The 16,886-nt window shown below is 38.9% G+C and overlaps 1 protein-coding gene across 6 annotated transcripts in view; it reads left to right on the top strand.

Moving 5' to 3' along the window:
• BCLAF3 (BCLAF1 and THRAP3 family member 3) overlaps positions 1 to 16,886 on the top strand; it is a 703,357-nt gene that overhangs the window by 346,724 nt on the left and 339,747 nt on the right. For 2 of the 6 annotated variants that reach the window (XM_086934594.1, XM_086934593.1), the window contains exons 9-10: positions 2,171 to 2,280; positions 7,343 to 11,440. In XM_086934594.1, the coding sequence (XP_086790720.1) occupies positions 2,171 to 2,280; positions 7,343 to 7,367 (135 nt within the window). In that variant the 3' untranslated portion in view covers positions 7,368 to 11,440. Of the gene's footprint in view, positions 1 to 938; positions 2,070 to 2,170; positions 2,281 to 7,342; positions 11,441 to 16,886 lie in introns of those variants that run through there. The other 4 variants (XM_086934591.1, XM_086934592.1, XM_086934597.1 and 1 more) reach the window with 2 other exon arrangements.

Below are 16,886 nucleotides of genomic sequence, written 5' to 3'. Positions count from 1 at the left end.
CCTGGGGATATTCTAAGGTAAGGAATCTATCACTAACTAATGTCTCTTACAGATATATCGTTACACAAGTAGTAACTTGTGCATTAATACTCCGTTTATTGTAAATTCTCTTGGACGTTTTGTTAAACTGCAAAGTATTATAATGACTGATTATTAAAATCAGTCTCACATTATGGGATTTCTGGTTGTTGAATTTAATAAATCCATTCACCAATTCTGAGGAATTGTAAATTGTGGTATGTGAATATTGTTTCCTGCCTTAGCCTAACCTGAATCATCTTTGTCTCAAAAAACTTTCCTCCAAATTAACTTTTCTTGCCTGTCTTAGTTCGGTCTGGAGAGCATCAGATGTCATTGTTTTGGGTGTCACCAACTGAGTTTTCTCTTCAGAGAGTGACTGTTATCTTGAGGATCTGGACCAACCCCCGTTTGACTTCTGTTTTTATCCAGATTTTCTGTATCATCCTAATGTGTGGTTATGTCTCTTGAGTTATTCAGGATCTTGACTGTTCTACTGAAAACGCTTCATATCCTCATTTTGAAGACTTCATCAAGCTGGTTCCCATGTATACTCTTAGATAATAAGATGAGTTTAGTTGGTTAGGTAATAAACCGGAATTGATGCAGCTGTTTTTGGACCGCTGAGTTAGTGGGTTGTGGGTTCTCTGGCCTTCCTGGAAAGACCAAGGTTGGAAGACGTTCTTGAAGATGCTTTTGGTTAGGGACTTATTTTGAAACTGTTGAGCATTCCATCCTGTTAGGATTGCCTTGCTCTGAGTTTGCATAATCTGAAGCCCCTGGTCTTGCCATAAAATGTAGATTTCCTCAGCTATACCAACATGCAATCTTTATTTTATTAAAGACGAGGAGGCGAGGATTATTCCTTCTCTAAAATCTTTCCCTCATTTAATATTTTCCTGTTTTGTGTTTTGTTTCAGCCTCTGGACCCTGAATGTGAGGATTCTCTGAGTGATTGAGGAGGCGGTGTATGTGACACAACAGACTGGTACCAGACACTGAATCATTCATCGGACTCTGCGCATAGAATGAATGCGCCTTTGAAGATTATCTGATGTGTGCAGTTAACTGCACCAAAGAAAAAGGAAGAACCGCAATTGTGCGGAACTCTTGTAAACAATGTTCCACTCTAACTGGTGGGGAGAGCACCTGTTACATGATTGTTTTCTTCTTTCTTTCCCTTAAAAAGGGAAATTACTATTTCTCCATGATTCATATTTTCTGAAGCAGATAAAGTAAACAACGAAAATGTATTATCCCTGCCTCTGTGTCCTGTTATAAAAAAAACATGTCTGTGATTATAGCTAGGAAACACTGCATTTGGGACCTCTTGCAGTTTTCTGCTGCAGATTTGAATATTTCCTTTTAAGCTGCTTCCCCATTTTTCCTTTTAAACTTTGTAGAGTTAAGAGCACACAGTGCATGCACTCGCATCCGTGCTTCTAACTGCATCTTCTAGGACAAGGTACAGTGTCTTTTAGTGTTGGAGCGTTATAAACTTTTAATGTGTTTTCTTTGCCACAGTTTCTTTTTCCCCACTGTAAGCACTAGTTTCCGTCCTGTGGCAAATGTTTCTGTCAGTGGCTGATGGCTTTTCCGTTTCCTCAGCAGTTGGTATCAACTTCTGATTTTGGGAGTGTCTTCTAATTACCTACTTAATTTCCAGCCAAGTTATTACATTCGGAATACTCTTGTATACAATATCACCGTGAACCTTGATCTTCGTTAGGATAGAGTGAAATGCATTCTAGTGTAAGACAGGCATGTTCCTCCAGAAAGATGTTCTAGGCGTTTGTAATGAGTAGATCATGTGGACCAATGCCTAATTGAACAAGGTTACAGACCACAGTATATTCTTTGTTGGTGTACCAAATGTATAATACCATGTATTATATTAACTAATCCTGTGCATTGTCACCTTACCTTGCATTCTAAGTATTGATTAATGCATATGCTTAATGTGTGTGAGAATTGGTGTCCTTGACCAGCTCATCACGTTTGTATTCATCTGACATCAATAAATACAAAATCTTTTTTTTTTTCCATACAAACACATTTGTGTGCCAATGCATTTTTTTAAGTAGACTGTAACTGGTTGTGCATGATCCTATGGAATATTTTGTTCTGTGACTTTTCCCTTCGTTTCACCCAGACGGTTGTGAAAGTTCTCGAAGACCCAAATGATCTACGACATGACCTTGAGCGGAAAAGAAAAAAACGTTTGTGGAGCGGAGAAGATGAAGAAACCTTTTCTCCTGAAAGGTGCTTTTCACTATAATGTATTCCTTTTTTGGGTTGAATTTTTGGAGGGGTGGTGGGAAAGTATGGGCATGGAAATAGAGGAGGGAGACTGCTAAAATAGGCTTTGAATAATGTATTGATGTATTGTTTCCTGGAACAAAGGCAGTGGCATGACTTAAAGAATGTAGTTCCATTCCTCCTATGAATCAAGGTCATTCTACTAGTCGTGTTGTAGACTTATTTTAAAACTCCGAATACTTGGAGATTTTTGGAGGAAAACCAAAACCGTGCAAAATTATAAACCTTAATGATATTTGCAATGCTTGTGTTATGTGCCACTTGGAGGCTTTGGACATTTATGTAGCAGCCCTCTATATAAATAATGTTTAATTTGATTTAGCTCTAAAAATGTTGATTTCAGAAAATTATGCAACCTTTGATTAGAACCGCTTAGCTTGTTTTTAGTCAGGTAAAAAATAACAACGTATTTTTTCCTGAGTATTCTATAATGTGAACTTGACCCTAAGGTATCAGAGTGCTTTTCATGAGCACCAGTTACGTTACAGACTGATACGTTCATCTTTTTTTAGGCATGGGGAGATTAGGTGATTTGCCTAGAATCACAGGATGTTGAGCGTCTCTACCGAGACTCTAACCCAGTCTTCGAGGTCGACCTCTCTAGCCATTAGGCCACATCCTCTCCTTGAAGAGATATACAGGTGGAATAGTTTATAAGGGTCAATACAAATGTAGTATCCTAGGATAAGGCTTGAATGGATCGTGAGAGCATTTTGTGGTTATGACTGGTGGAGCACGAACAGGTGTGGTTGGCTAGATATCAATGTGTTTCACCAATGGCTTTAGTGAAACACTGACTTGTTTGTGTGCACACCTGTTGCAATAGTGGTCCCCGAATATTCAGTATTTTTTATCTTGCTATTTTCAGAGTATTTGAGGAAGGCAGTATCTGTACAGCTACTGAAATAATAATTTTGCCACTTTGTAGAAGAACCATGAGGAGCCTTTCTAGTCGAATGCATGGACCACTGACTTTAAAAAAAAAAAGGATTTGTATTTCACTTTAGCATCTCGACTTGGAAACATTGTTACAAGTAGTTAGCGTTCTTTGTGCGTGACCTCGCAGATTACTGGGGTGTTAAACTGTATTAACCTTGCAAATCCATTTTAATCATTATTAGAACATTGGATTGTTGAAAGTTGTATTTAAGACAGTGGAGCACTAACGGTCCAATGATGGCTGGAACAAACGTTCTGCTTTATCATTTGTCTTCTGTTTTCGCGGTGTAATTGAGAACATTCATCCCTCCCTGTGGAATGTTCCATATAGTATTAAAAATTAATAAGAGTGAACAATGAGGATATTTTTTACCAAGAGCTTTTGAGTGAAAACAAATAGACTGCAAGAGCGTAGCTTGAGTTGTCTGTGATGTCACTCAAAATCCCGAGATGATAAACTTACCTGTTACTAATTTTCTATCCGTCTCTTATTTTATTTAGTGTATAGGCCTCAAATGGCCTTCCTATACTTTCAGTTGCTACACAGGGACATGTAAATCATAGGAAAGCAATGCATAACATACTCGTCCCCCAATCCCAAATGTGGTGACAAAATCCCCACCACCCTTTGTGCCTTCCCTGCTCCTCCCCACCTGAATAGGTGCACTCTGCTCTCCATCGGAGCAGAAAGTGTGTGTTGCACTGACAGCCTCTCAAAGGCCAATCACAGCTTCTTGGAATTACTTTATGAAGTAGCAACAGCGGGGTGTGACATTTTGGCTCCGACTGGTAGGTCATACCAGTTACTAAGCACATTTAGAATCTGGTATTCACACTAAAGCCTTCAAATAGAAGCCATACATTACAGTAGTATTGTCAGTAGTAGCCCTTCTGCCTTGGGCTAAACCGTTGTTAAATGGACTCTCATCACCTACGGCTCAGGACTGATACTCAGGGACAGGACATTTAACAATCCTTATAGGCATTGGCTTGTAATGTAGTATTCGTTTTTCGCAGCATTTCTCCAATCACATTATTGACAATAGTATTTTCTTACTGTTACTCTTTTTGTCATGTTTCTTCACCAACCAGTATGGGGGTCTGATTCCACCCCCATGCCACACACAGTTTCCAGGAAATTTGCCCATATTTCTCCATTTAACACATTCCGAGTGTCTTTTTCCATATTATCCAACAGGCTAAACTTTGTAATGTGTGTCCTTTATTCGGTTTTTCTGCTTAATAGACCTTACAGAGGAATTTGTATTGAATGTATGGAGTGCTGCAGGATTACACTCCGATTGTCTCGCTGTCACCCAATACTACTTTAACCTTTGACAGGCTGACCATCCGCCTGAATCAGGTGACTAACTGGATGGCTTTCATCTGGCTCAAGGTAAATGGAAATAATCCAGCATTCTGGGACCGATTCCTCTGGCTCCCGTACGCCCACTCCTAAACCTGAAGTAAAGAGTCCCTGATTTATCTTAGATAAAGGCCTGACGATGGGCCGTCAAGCAAAGAAGGTTGCTGTCACTTGCTTTGACCATCTAAAGGTTCTTCGAAAAACACTCATATGGCTTTTGCAGGAATGTCGTAGAACAGTAGTCCAATATCTTGACTACGGCAATTCACTGTATCTGGGCTGCACTGCAGATGTTTTCAGAAAGCTGCAGATTGCCCGAACACCGCAACTGGAGTACTGATGGGCTTGTACAAAACACAGTCTGCCTATTCTGCCTTGCTGAAACTTCACAAACTACAAATAAATGAGATAATAAAATTTAAGGCCCGATCTATCACCCTCAAGATAAAGTACTCCACTGGTCCACATATCCTTAAAAAATATGTCACTCCTTATATTGCCCCCAGAGATCTAACATCTAATAACCTCTTTCAATTTACCATCCATAGAATAAGGAGAGCAAGAGGTGAGGCCGTTTGTTCGGCCATTTGGTCTCCAAACTTTGGAACAACCTTCCAATCCATTTAGGATCAGAATATAATTTACTTAACTTTAGGAAACAGCTGAAGACTTACCTTTTCACCCAAACAGTGTTAACCCTCACTTGTCCTCTTTTTGTTTTGTCAGCGCAAGGATGCCCATTATCGGACAGCTGTGAGCTTTATAGTTAAGTTATATTACATTTTATAATTAATAATTAACCATACTTCTAAGATGATTTGGCGGACTTTTCGATGCAGGAGAGCTTCCCTTAATTTGTTTTGATTTTGTTCCCCAAATCTTTTTTGTATCTTTCGCTGAACACATACTGGGAGGTGTTTGCCAGAGCCTACATGTGATACTTGTGGTTTCATGAATCAGTGAAGCATGTGAGCTACTAATTTCACGGTTCTGGAATGGATTATATGTTTTTATCTCTGAAATAAATAGTAATTTTCAGGTTTAACATGATTGATTGATCTCGCTGTGACTTTTCTAAGGCTTTTAGTGTTTTGATAGATTTCTCAATAGAATGTATGACTGAGTTCTGCATGCGTTTTTCACGCATGCCTTTGGAACTCTGTCATTTGAACGAATGCATCTTTAGCGCGCATTTGTTCTGCATGCAAGATGTTTTAATCACTTACCTTAGGGGACGCTGGATATTGTAATAATTTAATATACTATACCAACTCCAGTCTGCGCAACAGTAGGGAAGGAGTAGGACTTTAATTCCAGCATCACTCCATCATTGCGCCCCCCCAAAAGCAATTCGTTGTAGCGACGGCGCTGTGAAGGCACAACGTGATACCGGCTTCGTCCTAAAGGACATTTGCCTTCTCAGATTTAAATGTTAGTCCTAATTCATCATCAGTGGGCACATTGGGCATACTTTGTCAGAGGCCTTTCAAAAGCTTTCCAAAATGTATTCTCAGTGATGGATAGTATATAAAAGTGACCATACATCTATATTTGTCGACCCTACGGTGGGGCAATAAGGCCTGAACCCTACATACAGTAAAAGCTGGTAATATTGCTCAACTACTTGCCATTTTTGAAAATCTTACTACAGTCCCCAAAATCTGGAGAAGGATAAGAATGCTCTCCCTATTGGAAGTAAATCTGTGATCAAAGTAATCCACGTTTGACATATTTTCTATACTTGTATTATTCAATATTAATTTACCACAGAATGACATGCCGGTTAGAAGGAATACTTTCAGTTTTAGATTGTTTAATAATTGACCCATATTTAGAAGTGTAGTTCTGGTACCAGGTTCTGCATACATACAGGTTATGGGAAACTAATAGTGTTTCATCAGGAAAAAAGAAAGGTGGTGATCCTGCGTTCTTCTGGGGATGAAACATCACTAATGCAGTTATTCAGCCAGTCGACCACATTGTTCATAAACGGGGTTAATAAAGTCTGGATGAGCTCACATCCCTGGCAGACCCCTGGCTGCACTGGAAAAGGCGTTGTTGTTTCTCCCTTTGTGTCCTCTATAACTGTAGCGGGCTTGTCTTTACTTGGGCGAATTAAGATATTTAATAGTTCTATCAAAATCCCAACCGAGTGTAAAACTTCCCACAGCATTTACTTGGCATGCTGTCAAAGGCCGATTTAAGATCAAGAAAAACAACTTAGACATTCTAGTATTAATTCAACCTAATTCCCCTCTAACAGGTGACACCTGAATGCTTGGGGAATACTGCCTGACATTGTGAGAATATTATTAGTGGTGACCAATTCTTCAGTGCAGGTCAATTAGTCCTGGCCCCTTGATAGATCTCCTTAAAAAAAAATGTTGTCCAAAGATTTTTGTTTTTGATTTGTGCTTTTGTATCATTCGAGAAGTAATTTAGCTTGGATAGACATTGACAATCTGGGCCAAATCTTTCTGAAAATGGATGTGTTGAAGTGGTGATGTAATATTTCAAGAACCATGAGACCCATTTATGTTATTTTGGTGTCAAAACATGGTTTTCTTGTATCGTAGTCTTATAGAGACAGAAAATAACTCTCCAAAACAACCCTTCTGCCATTTTCCAAAATTGCGGTGCTATAATGATGTATTTTAGCCACCCTATTGATAATTTATGTTAATATTGTTTTTGTTTCAGGTTTTTAGTTGATTCAAATTCGTAAACATAAGCAGAGGATCTGTGCCTCCTGACAGAGTGTTGCTAACTACAAAATCTGAGGACTTCTTGAAAGAAAAATGTATCATATGCCAAACTAATCCCAAAGAAAAGCTAATATCAACTGCGGCTGGACAAAAGAGAGATTGAGATGCTACAGAAATACAAAAGATATGAAACTGATGGGTGAAGAGGATCAAATATGTTACTGTAACAGGTGCTACAAGTCATATACAGTGGAAAAAAACCTGGAAAAACGTGTAAACAAAAAAAAGCAGAAACCAGTGAATCACAAAAAGAATCGGAGCCTTCTAATAAAGCAACAACCAACAAATCCAGTGCCCATCCACTTAAAAGATTGATGGCTACCCCTTGTCCACCTCCAACAATTGATCAAAAAGCAGAGGCTCTTCAATGTGTGATCTGTGGTTTAGCCAGAGCAAGGGCCAAAGGGATTGATAAAAGAACAAAGTAAAAAGTATGAGTCTCAAAGGGCAAGCATGTCTGCATTTAGTTTCTTCCAAGAGGATGTTTTTAGCCGAGTAGCTAATCTAAACAGCACTATGAATGTATTTGCAGCGAATTTGTTTGCTCACCCGAACTGCACGATTGCATACATTCGAAAATCTGAACGTACAATGAGCTCCCAGCAGCAATTTAACAGCCAGCCTTCAGTTAAGTTTGCACTCTTTGAGAAAGTAAATGAAGTTTTAAAGCCACTCTTAAGTGCTGGATACTAGTTCACACTCAGTGAGATCAGAGAAATAATGGTCAACATTGATGAAACTGTATTGATCCATAATAATTTAATTTAATATTTTTCTGGTGAGAATGTAAAATTTGTTTTCTTGCTGCCAAAATAAGGTCACAGGATGCAATAAAATTGCAGGAACCATTTTAAGAAACTCCCTAAAAGATTTCGATTTTTGACTTGACACATTTTGTGATGCCCCGAGCTCTGCAAATCCTAGGATTCAACAAGAATGCCTTCTGTCTTAAATTTTTTTACATCGTTATTTAATATCAGCAAAGCAAAGCTGTTACAACTAAAGTTCTTGAGTTCGGAACAGAAGCTGGCAACATTGATGATGGGTTTGAAGATATAAGTGAAGAAGTAGAAGACAGGCTTATGCTGTAGAAATATACTGTCTTTTCTAAATCCTGTTTTATGAACTGCATCACGGCAAAATCAAAACTCCGCTACACATGATGACTGCCCACACAACTTATGGCAAGTACAATAGAAGAGCTCTAATCACTAATAATGGCATAGTACGGAGCAGGAACTCGTTAGCAGCTCATGCTGTGAAATCTTGTCAATCCGAGAAGCACACCACTTCCAAGCCACTTCATTAGAAAAGGATGTAATACTTCTGCTCTTGATAATTTTGTTTTCGACAACAGCTCTTTGTCTGGAACATCCAGCACACATCATACTGCCAAAGTGCTTTTTCAAGACTATACCAATGAAGTATCTGCGGGAAAATATGCTGTGCCAGCTGTAGGCACAAACCAAGCTGCAAATCTATAACCCAACAGCCTTGTCATCGTATACGAAATCACTACAAGCAGTCAACACATCCTAGTCTACCAGTAAGTATCAAAGTGGCTGAGGGCCTGGATCATCTTCTACCTGGTATTGCGGTCTGCAAAGCTGATTTAACTTAATTTATCATATTGCTTATTTGGTGTGGACTGAAGGATGAAGAGCCAGTTCCTCTGTGGACTGAAATTCATGCTCTGATCTCCCAGAATACCGTCCCAGTGAAGAAGGTTGGTTTTGTTTACCAGTAATACCATCTAAAGTCACAAAGAACACAACAGTATACACCGCTCTAAAAAGAAAAATTTCCAGAATGTACGTGCTTAAAAGTCCAGCCTATCCTTCCGATTTTCTGCAATAAAGCTATTTTTTGCATTGTAGCTGACATAATAAGCAGTCTAGTAGAATTTGATGATCTTAATTCAGTGATGGGCGGTTTCCACATGACAAACGTTGCAGTGTGCAGGAAGTTATCTCCGTGGATGTGGCATAAACAATGCACTTAATGAGGCTGAAATCTTTGAAAGTAAAAATGTCCAGACAGTATTGGGCAGAACTCCTGTTCGCTTGTTACAAGTTATAATCCTCATATCTGAGCATATAGAAACATTGCGTTGAAATGGTTTCTGGAACCAGAATGACAAATTTTTTTTTGCATGTCTTGTATCAGAAGTGAACAAGGCACAGGGTGCACTTCATTCAAAAGACATAATGCAAAGCCAGACAATGTTCAATACGTTCAGTTCAAAATCAGAAAACTAAGTTTGTAGAGTTTGCCAAAGAATTTGAAGAAAAATCAGTACTTTGCAAGTACTGGGAAAATGTTTTACACATGATAGCTTTAGTGAAAAATTTGATAATTGCTGATTGGGAAGGTGATTGGTACCTGCACGTGAAGTCTGTGGAGTTCTTGATTACTGTGTTTCGCTAATTCGATTGCATAAACTACTGGAGATATGGGTCCTGGTATTTGGAAAGAGTGAAAAGGCCAATAGGTGGAAAATCCATATCTCTACAGAAAAATCATCCCAAGACGTTTTGTGGTAAAAGACAAAGGGAAGGTTCAATGCTGTGGCTCCAGATATGATACTGGTACAGACGATCCAGAGAAAAGCTCCAAGGGAATTGTTGGTCAGACAAGTAAAATTGAATGTGTTGCTCAAAGGCAGTTAGTTTACCATTACCATGAAGTCCTTTCTATTTGCAACGTTTTCAGAGAGATGACCAATTCTAAATTAATGGACCATCAGGAAACTGTTCCTCACCACGAACCTGAGGGGAAAGTTTTAATAAACATGTTCACAGCATTCTTCATTTCATGCAGCAGCAAGAAGCTCCCTTTGAAATGACTGAGCCTGTGCGACTACACAACTTAGTAACTAAACAATATGTGGATAACGATATAAAGATACGTCTACTGGATGTCCTGGAACATGGCTCGAAACTATACGCAAAAATGAAGCGGGAGAGATTAGTATTGGAAGAATAAAAGCTGTTTGACATAACCACTAAAGCTACATTTTCACGCTTTAATTGCCATAGTAATTGTTTCGTCCAACCAGCCACTAAAAGAGTTTACAAAAAAAATACTTTTGCCAGCACAAAGATGGATGACGCAAAAAAAAGGAGGAGAATTTATCAAGGATATTCTGTTCCATGATCTTCTAACCAACAAACACATTTTTGATGGAGATGCTGCAACCAAACCAGTGCAACACAAACTGGTACAAGAGCTCGAAAAAACCTTTCACCTGAAGAATTTAAATTAAAAAAAGTGTCCTCCTTGAAAACAGCTATTGTTGTGGACTATATGTCACAATAGCAAATGGTTCTTGATTTCTTCTATGCAAAATTTCTGAGACTTCTGTCAGACTGTTCTACAGTTCAGTGTGACCTTGCAAGAACTGCACTTTGTCTTTGACCGTTCCCTTGAACTATTTGTCTAAGAATGTGAGAGACTCCGATGAATGTCTAAAGGTGGAACAATAGACCTTTCCTGCATCAAAAATTCCATGCCTATACCTGTGCAACTTGATACATTCTGGTAATTTACATCAAACAAGATGAACTTGGAGATGTTAACATGCCATAACATTACTGATGCTTCAGTGAACACTGAATTTCCAATTATCGCAAGTGGAATGATTGTCAATAAGGAGTTGGTAACTGCAGGGATAGATTAAAAAGGTACTGGCCATATTGTTCAAGAACCTAACAGCAAACTAGAGGAAGCCTGCCTTCATGTTGTGCTGCATGTTGAGTGGGCTGTTCTAAATGGTTCCAATCAAGTCGTTGTTCTGTCAAATGACACAGATTTATTATTTTGTGCTACTTAGATTTTTTGCAATGTTCATAAGTCAAGGATTGTCAGAGTTATGGATACGTTATGGAACAGGTGAGAAAAGACACTTAATCCAGCTTCATATTTTGTACAAGAAACTTGACCCAGAAATGCCCAGTGTTATTAAGATGTATATTCTTTGGGTGATGACACTATGAGCAAAATTGGAACAAAGCTTGGAGCTTTAACTGCTAAACCTGTGAAGTTTTTTAAAGGATTTGCTGAGACAGGAGAAGATTGTGATTTTGAAGACGTAGAAAAATACTTTGTGCTTGTGTAGAAAACGAGTTTTGACTGTCACACATTTGACCATCTTCGATACAGTGAGTTCTATAGATCAGTCCTGCTAAGTGACCTTCCACCAACATCATATTCTGTGTGTGGACACATTAAAAGAGTTCTACTTGATCAGAAGATGTGTAAATGTTTTGGATCATGCAAATGTAGAGAGAGGTCCATTTGATTTTTGTTGGGAAGTTATTGAAGTGGTGCTGAAACCTACAAAATGTCTAAAGCCTTTACCCACAGAACTTACATGTACATGTTCTTTCAAAACCTGTGCTACAAAAAGGTGTCTGTCGAAATGCTCTTCTCAAATGTTCAACATTCTGCAAATGTACCATGAATGATTGCCTAAACAAATAAAGTGAACTATGAAAGTGTCTTAAACAGGAGTGATAAACATTATCTTTTTTATATTCCGATCATAAACATTGGTGTATACATAAATGGATTAAAAACCATTATTTGTTTCACTTCTATAGGTCTCTTCTTCCTCTATTACAGCTGCCCTTTTGGTAAATGGTGGAAGGGTTGCTCTGAGTAATTATTTTCTATCTTCATAAGACTACTTGACCCCCAAAATCTATGCTTTGACTCCAAAATAAAGTATATGGATCTCCTGCTTCAACGCTACGTCATCACTGAAACACATCAGCCATTTGTAGAAATATTGTCCAGAAAAATTCAGCCAGGATCCGCGATGTCTACCCAAGCTAAATTACTTCTCTAGTGATCCAAAAACACAAATCAAAAATTAAAATCTCTGGACAACAATTCTTTTACAGAGGTATATCAGGGGGCCGAGATTAAATATCCTACCCCCAAAGGTTGTACTATATTTTTGCATCTTAGCAATTAGACAGTCATGCTTTTAATTGAATGATTTGTTCTTGCATCCTTTTTGTGAATATGGACTATTTCGTCCCCAACCCATGTAGACCGTAACAAGCCACACTGGACAACCGCATTAGCCCGAACAGTCAAAGGGCTCAATTAATGTACTCTGATTTAAAAAAAAAAATCGTCTGGGGGACTGTCTAGGTCAAGGGCCTGCCTGCTTTTCTGCATGCTTACTGCCTTACTTTTCCAAAGCAAAGAGTTCAAAGTAAAGGTATAGGGTGAGTTTAATTCTTCCTAATTTCCAACCCCTGAGGTTAATTTGTTTTTTAGAGTTTCATATAGCGCAAACTAGACCCGAGAGATCAGGTATCAGAGCGCTTTACATCGAACCAGTTTTGTTACAGAAGGACACAAGTTTCCACATAGATCGCTTGCAGAAGCCATAACTCAGGGGTGTTTCCCTACACCACCTGAAATATTTACTGTAACCAGCAGTGTATAAATACAGGCCCTTACTGCTGAATCAAACAACCAAGAGATACCAAGTAGGTCCAGGCCCACTAGACAGCCACAGTGCGCTACAGAGTAGAGTAGGGCAACAAGATAAAGTGTACAGCACACCACGTCAATACTATACATAATCATTAACCAGTTTCCTGCGTTTATGACATAAATGGGCAGAGGGATACATAGAAAACCTAGCATTCCCAGGCCTTCCTCTCCTATATAATATTACTTCCAGTATAGAGGTCGCAAAACAGTTAAAATCATTGGTCTTTCCCAATGTGTACTTTAATAAAATCTGTTATCTCTTTGGCCCTGTGTGAGCGTCCTCCGTTTTAGATTAATCTATTCTGAACTTGTGTGCTGTACTCTGTCCTCTTTGGCTCTTTATAATGTTCTTGTATGCTCTATTTGTTAGCAAGCTCTCCGCTCTGCAACAGTTTTTAATGGTATAGAAAGGTTTTTGTTTAGCCCTTTTTACACTCTTATTGTTGCCAACTATGTGGACCCCTAAGCTTCAAGCAAATGGGGTTAGTTAAAAAAAGACAAATTACTTTCACCATTCCCGCATGTAATTTAGTATAAGTCTTCAAATCTTGAATGTCCTGGTAAAATATTTTTAGAACTGGTCGTACGGTGTTGTACGATTTAGGGTGACCATTACCATCCACAAAACTGCTCAACTTTAGGCTTCTATTATTTGCTACCAGAATTCTGGAGGCTGCAGCTGTTCCATATTTATACATGTTTGTTGGTTAGAATATTGTACTCGAGCTTCGTGGACAGATTAAGTGGATCATGGTCACTTTCATCCTTAGGGATCAACTAACATGCCACCCAAAAGGTAAGAATCAATTTGTCTATGAAAATGTAGTCAGTGCAATTGCTATATCTACAAGAGTCAAATGTTGGCTTTGGTGGAATGTCAGATGTTGTCCTACTGTTCAGCCTTTCAAACCACGTTCTTGGGTCAGTAAGGCTAACTGCTAGATAACTTTTTTCGAGGGTTTAACAGGTGGCTGATACATTGTGAGAATGTTGCAAACTTCATTTTCTTCCTCAGTCAAACTCTAAGAAGCCAAGCAAGGATTCAATGTTAGTATTGAAATCTGCTACAATTAAGACAGCTGGAATGTATTGTATAATTATCATAGTCTAACACTGTATTATGCACTAGCAATCTGGCATGTGATCTCTTATTCTGTTCAGTGGACCACATCTGTTGAAGGTAATAAAATGTGATAACTTTGATCTAGAGTGAAATAAAATATGCTGTATATCCCTGGAATGTTCATGAACAACCTTTATGCAGCAATTTTAAGGTCATGTTTTGCCCTATTAATTTGCCCCAGTGGTCTTCCCTCTATGTGATGATAACCCTGGTACACCTATACATATAAAGCCCTGGAAATAAACTGGGTACACCTTTTGCGTTTATGTGGGTGGGTGTTTTTAAAATACTTGTACCACATTGAGTCAGGACATGTTCTTGCTAGACCAGCAATGTTCCAAGACCAAATGTAAAATGTGTTTAGACTTTTACCTTGCTAAACTGGCATTTTTAAAATACTGAGAAAGGGAGCATTAGTCAACAAAACATCAGTACCAGCAGTTACTATTGGAGTTAATGTTACAGTATTTAGGTAGTGTTTATTGTTAAAATATAGGTGAAGACACTTGCTTTACACATTTTCAGATTATTGAATCCTTTGGAAAGTAGCTACAGATATGAGGAAACAGCAGAGACTTTGTATAGAGTGAATGAACTGACAAATCTGGTTTGGTTTATCAGCGTTGTTTGATTTGTGAATCTATTTAAAGAAATGTATCATAGCTTTTCATAACACTGAGGTGGTGTAAAGAGCTTCACTTTCCATCAGGCATCCGAGTGTCATTTTGGTGTGTATGGTTAAAAGGATGTTGAATACAACATTATCTCTTACTTCAGCCGCCATGTAGGATTCACATGCATTCTGGCAATAGAAAGCAAACAGAGTCCAGGGGAAAATACGTTCATGGGAAAGAGATGTGGTCCAAGGGCCAGAGCTTCTGACTCTGGAACTGGGCAACCTAGTTTGTGTCCTAGCCTCTGCTCAACATCTTGTGATTCTGGGTAAATCATGTATTCTTCCCATGCTTGAAAAAATTATTTTGACCTTGTAAAATGTAACTGGTACTCTTGTAAAGCCCCCCAATACCTTTGGATCGAGTTTGCACTAATCGTTACTGCAACAACAAAAAGAGATAATGAAGCCGGACATTTCTGTAAGCCTACAAAAGGAATAGATTCATCAGATTTAAGCCTGTGCAGTCACTGTGAAAGCAGTCCAGAGGTGAGTGCTGCTAATATGGAAGAAAGAGCGCTGATGAGCTGCACACACAGACCACCTCATTCTGTCAATATAGGGCACTGTATTTTTAAAAGCCCTCCCCTGGGCTGGAAGGTTGTTTTATCTTTTATTTTTATTTTAGACAGTACAGAGCAGTGGGAGTAATCCAATTGAAGTCGCAAATAGCGCTTTTTTCAGTCCTAGATGGATACAGAGCACTTAACACTTTTTCTAGAGAATGGATGTAATTATGGCTCTAACTTTCTTGGTTGAGGAAGTAGAGAGGATCTTCGCATCCACGTTCCCTTTTGAAGGGACCAGCAATACAGACATTGGTATAGACATTAAGGATTGGGATGAACATACCACTCTAAAAAAGACTGATCAAAACCAGGATCCATGGAATTGTGATATCTGAGTACCTGAGAGAGAATGCAGCACCACAAAGCCTCATTGTATTAAATGAACCATTTATCTTTTAACATGACAAAACCTTTAAAAAGGATTGGTCTTTAATCTTGGTTCATTGCACATGCGACTGGCTGATCCCCATTAAGGTAACAGCAGTCTACCTATCATAGATACTCAGTACAGAGATTCATATCATAGAGTTCCATTTGAAGTCCGATCAGTCAATCGCTAGTCTGAAGAAAAAACGAGAGTAATTAAACCAGACTATGAATGTGTTTGAGGCCACACCAACAGAATTCGAAAAACTCAAGTAAGATACCAACAAATTTACACTTAAGTCTGTGTACCTATACATGAGAGACGCTCTGGAAGGAATTCAGACTACAACACCGATAATGACTCAGTGGAAACTAGATCCTATAGTTCTGACTCCAGTTCAGACAACAGTGGAGACTACCAATGGGAAATGGGCAAAACAGAGAGAACATGGTTTGGATACTGACATGGTGGGCGGGGGGCCTACAACAGTACACCAATGGAATATTACTATCGCCCACTACCACCACCTCCGATGCATCCACCCTATTTTGAACAAAGTGATCAGCCTAGTGGCCCTTACCCATCATACCAACTCAATCAATGAAGGCTTTTTTGACAAGCCAAGTCTGTGCAAGAGACAAGGGAAAAGAGGAGGAATCCAGTCTAATGCCCTCACACACACACAAGGGAACAAATGGATATGACAACCAGGAGTATGACGGAGGCACTACCTGGCCTAAGCAATCGACCAGCCTAGTTGGTAACCACACCTACAAGAGAATCTCAAACACACAAATGCTGGAGTTGGAGAAAGGCCTCCGTTTAGTATCTACGGCGACCCTTGACCAGTTCAAACTCAATTGCAAAGTCAATCGGTTTATCAGAAAGATCAAAGTCTGGGCCTTTTTTTTTTTTTTTTAAAAGGTATAGCCAAGAAAATTATACATAGGGTGACACGAGACTTTAAATAAAGTCCACCTTTACCCCACTCTCTAGGGCAGTCCTCATAGAAATACTTGCTTTTAAAAAGGCAGTTATGAAGGATATAGGAGAAATCAATCCTAGCCTTCTAAAGACTTTTTACAACACAACCAGGGAAGAGAAGTCAGCCATTAAAAGAGCTGGCCAGTGACAAAAGCATAGTGATCAAACCAGCAGACATGCAGGAAACCATTGTTACTCAATTAATAGAGGCATAGTGTAAAGAATGTCTCCGGCTTGTCCTGGATGAGGTGA

This window comes from Lissotriton vulgaris, chromosome 8 (assembly GCF_964263255.1).
Source record: "Lissotriton vulgaris chromosome 8, aLisVul1.2, whole genome shotgun sequence".
NCBI classification, from domain to species: domain Eukaryota; kingdom Metazoa; phylum Chordata; class Amphibia; order Caudata; family Salamandridae; genus Lissotriton; species Lissotriton vulgaris.
This window is presented reverse-complemented; position numbering and strand designations above follow the sequence as displayed.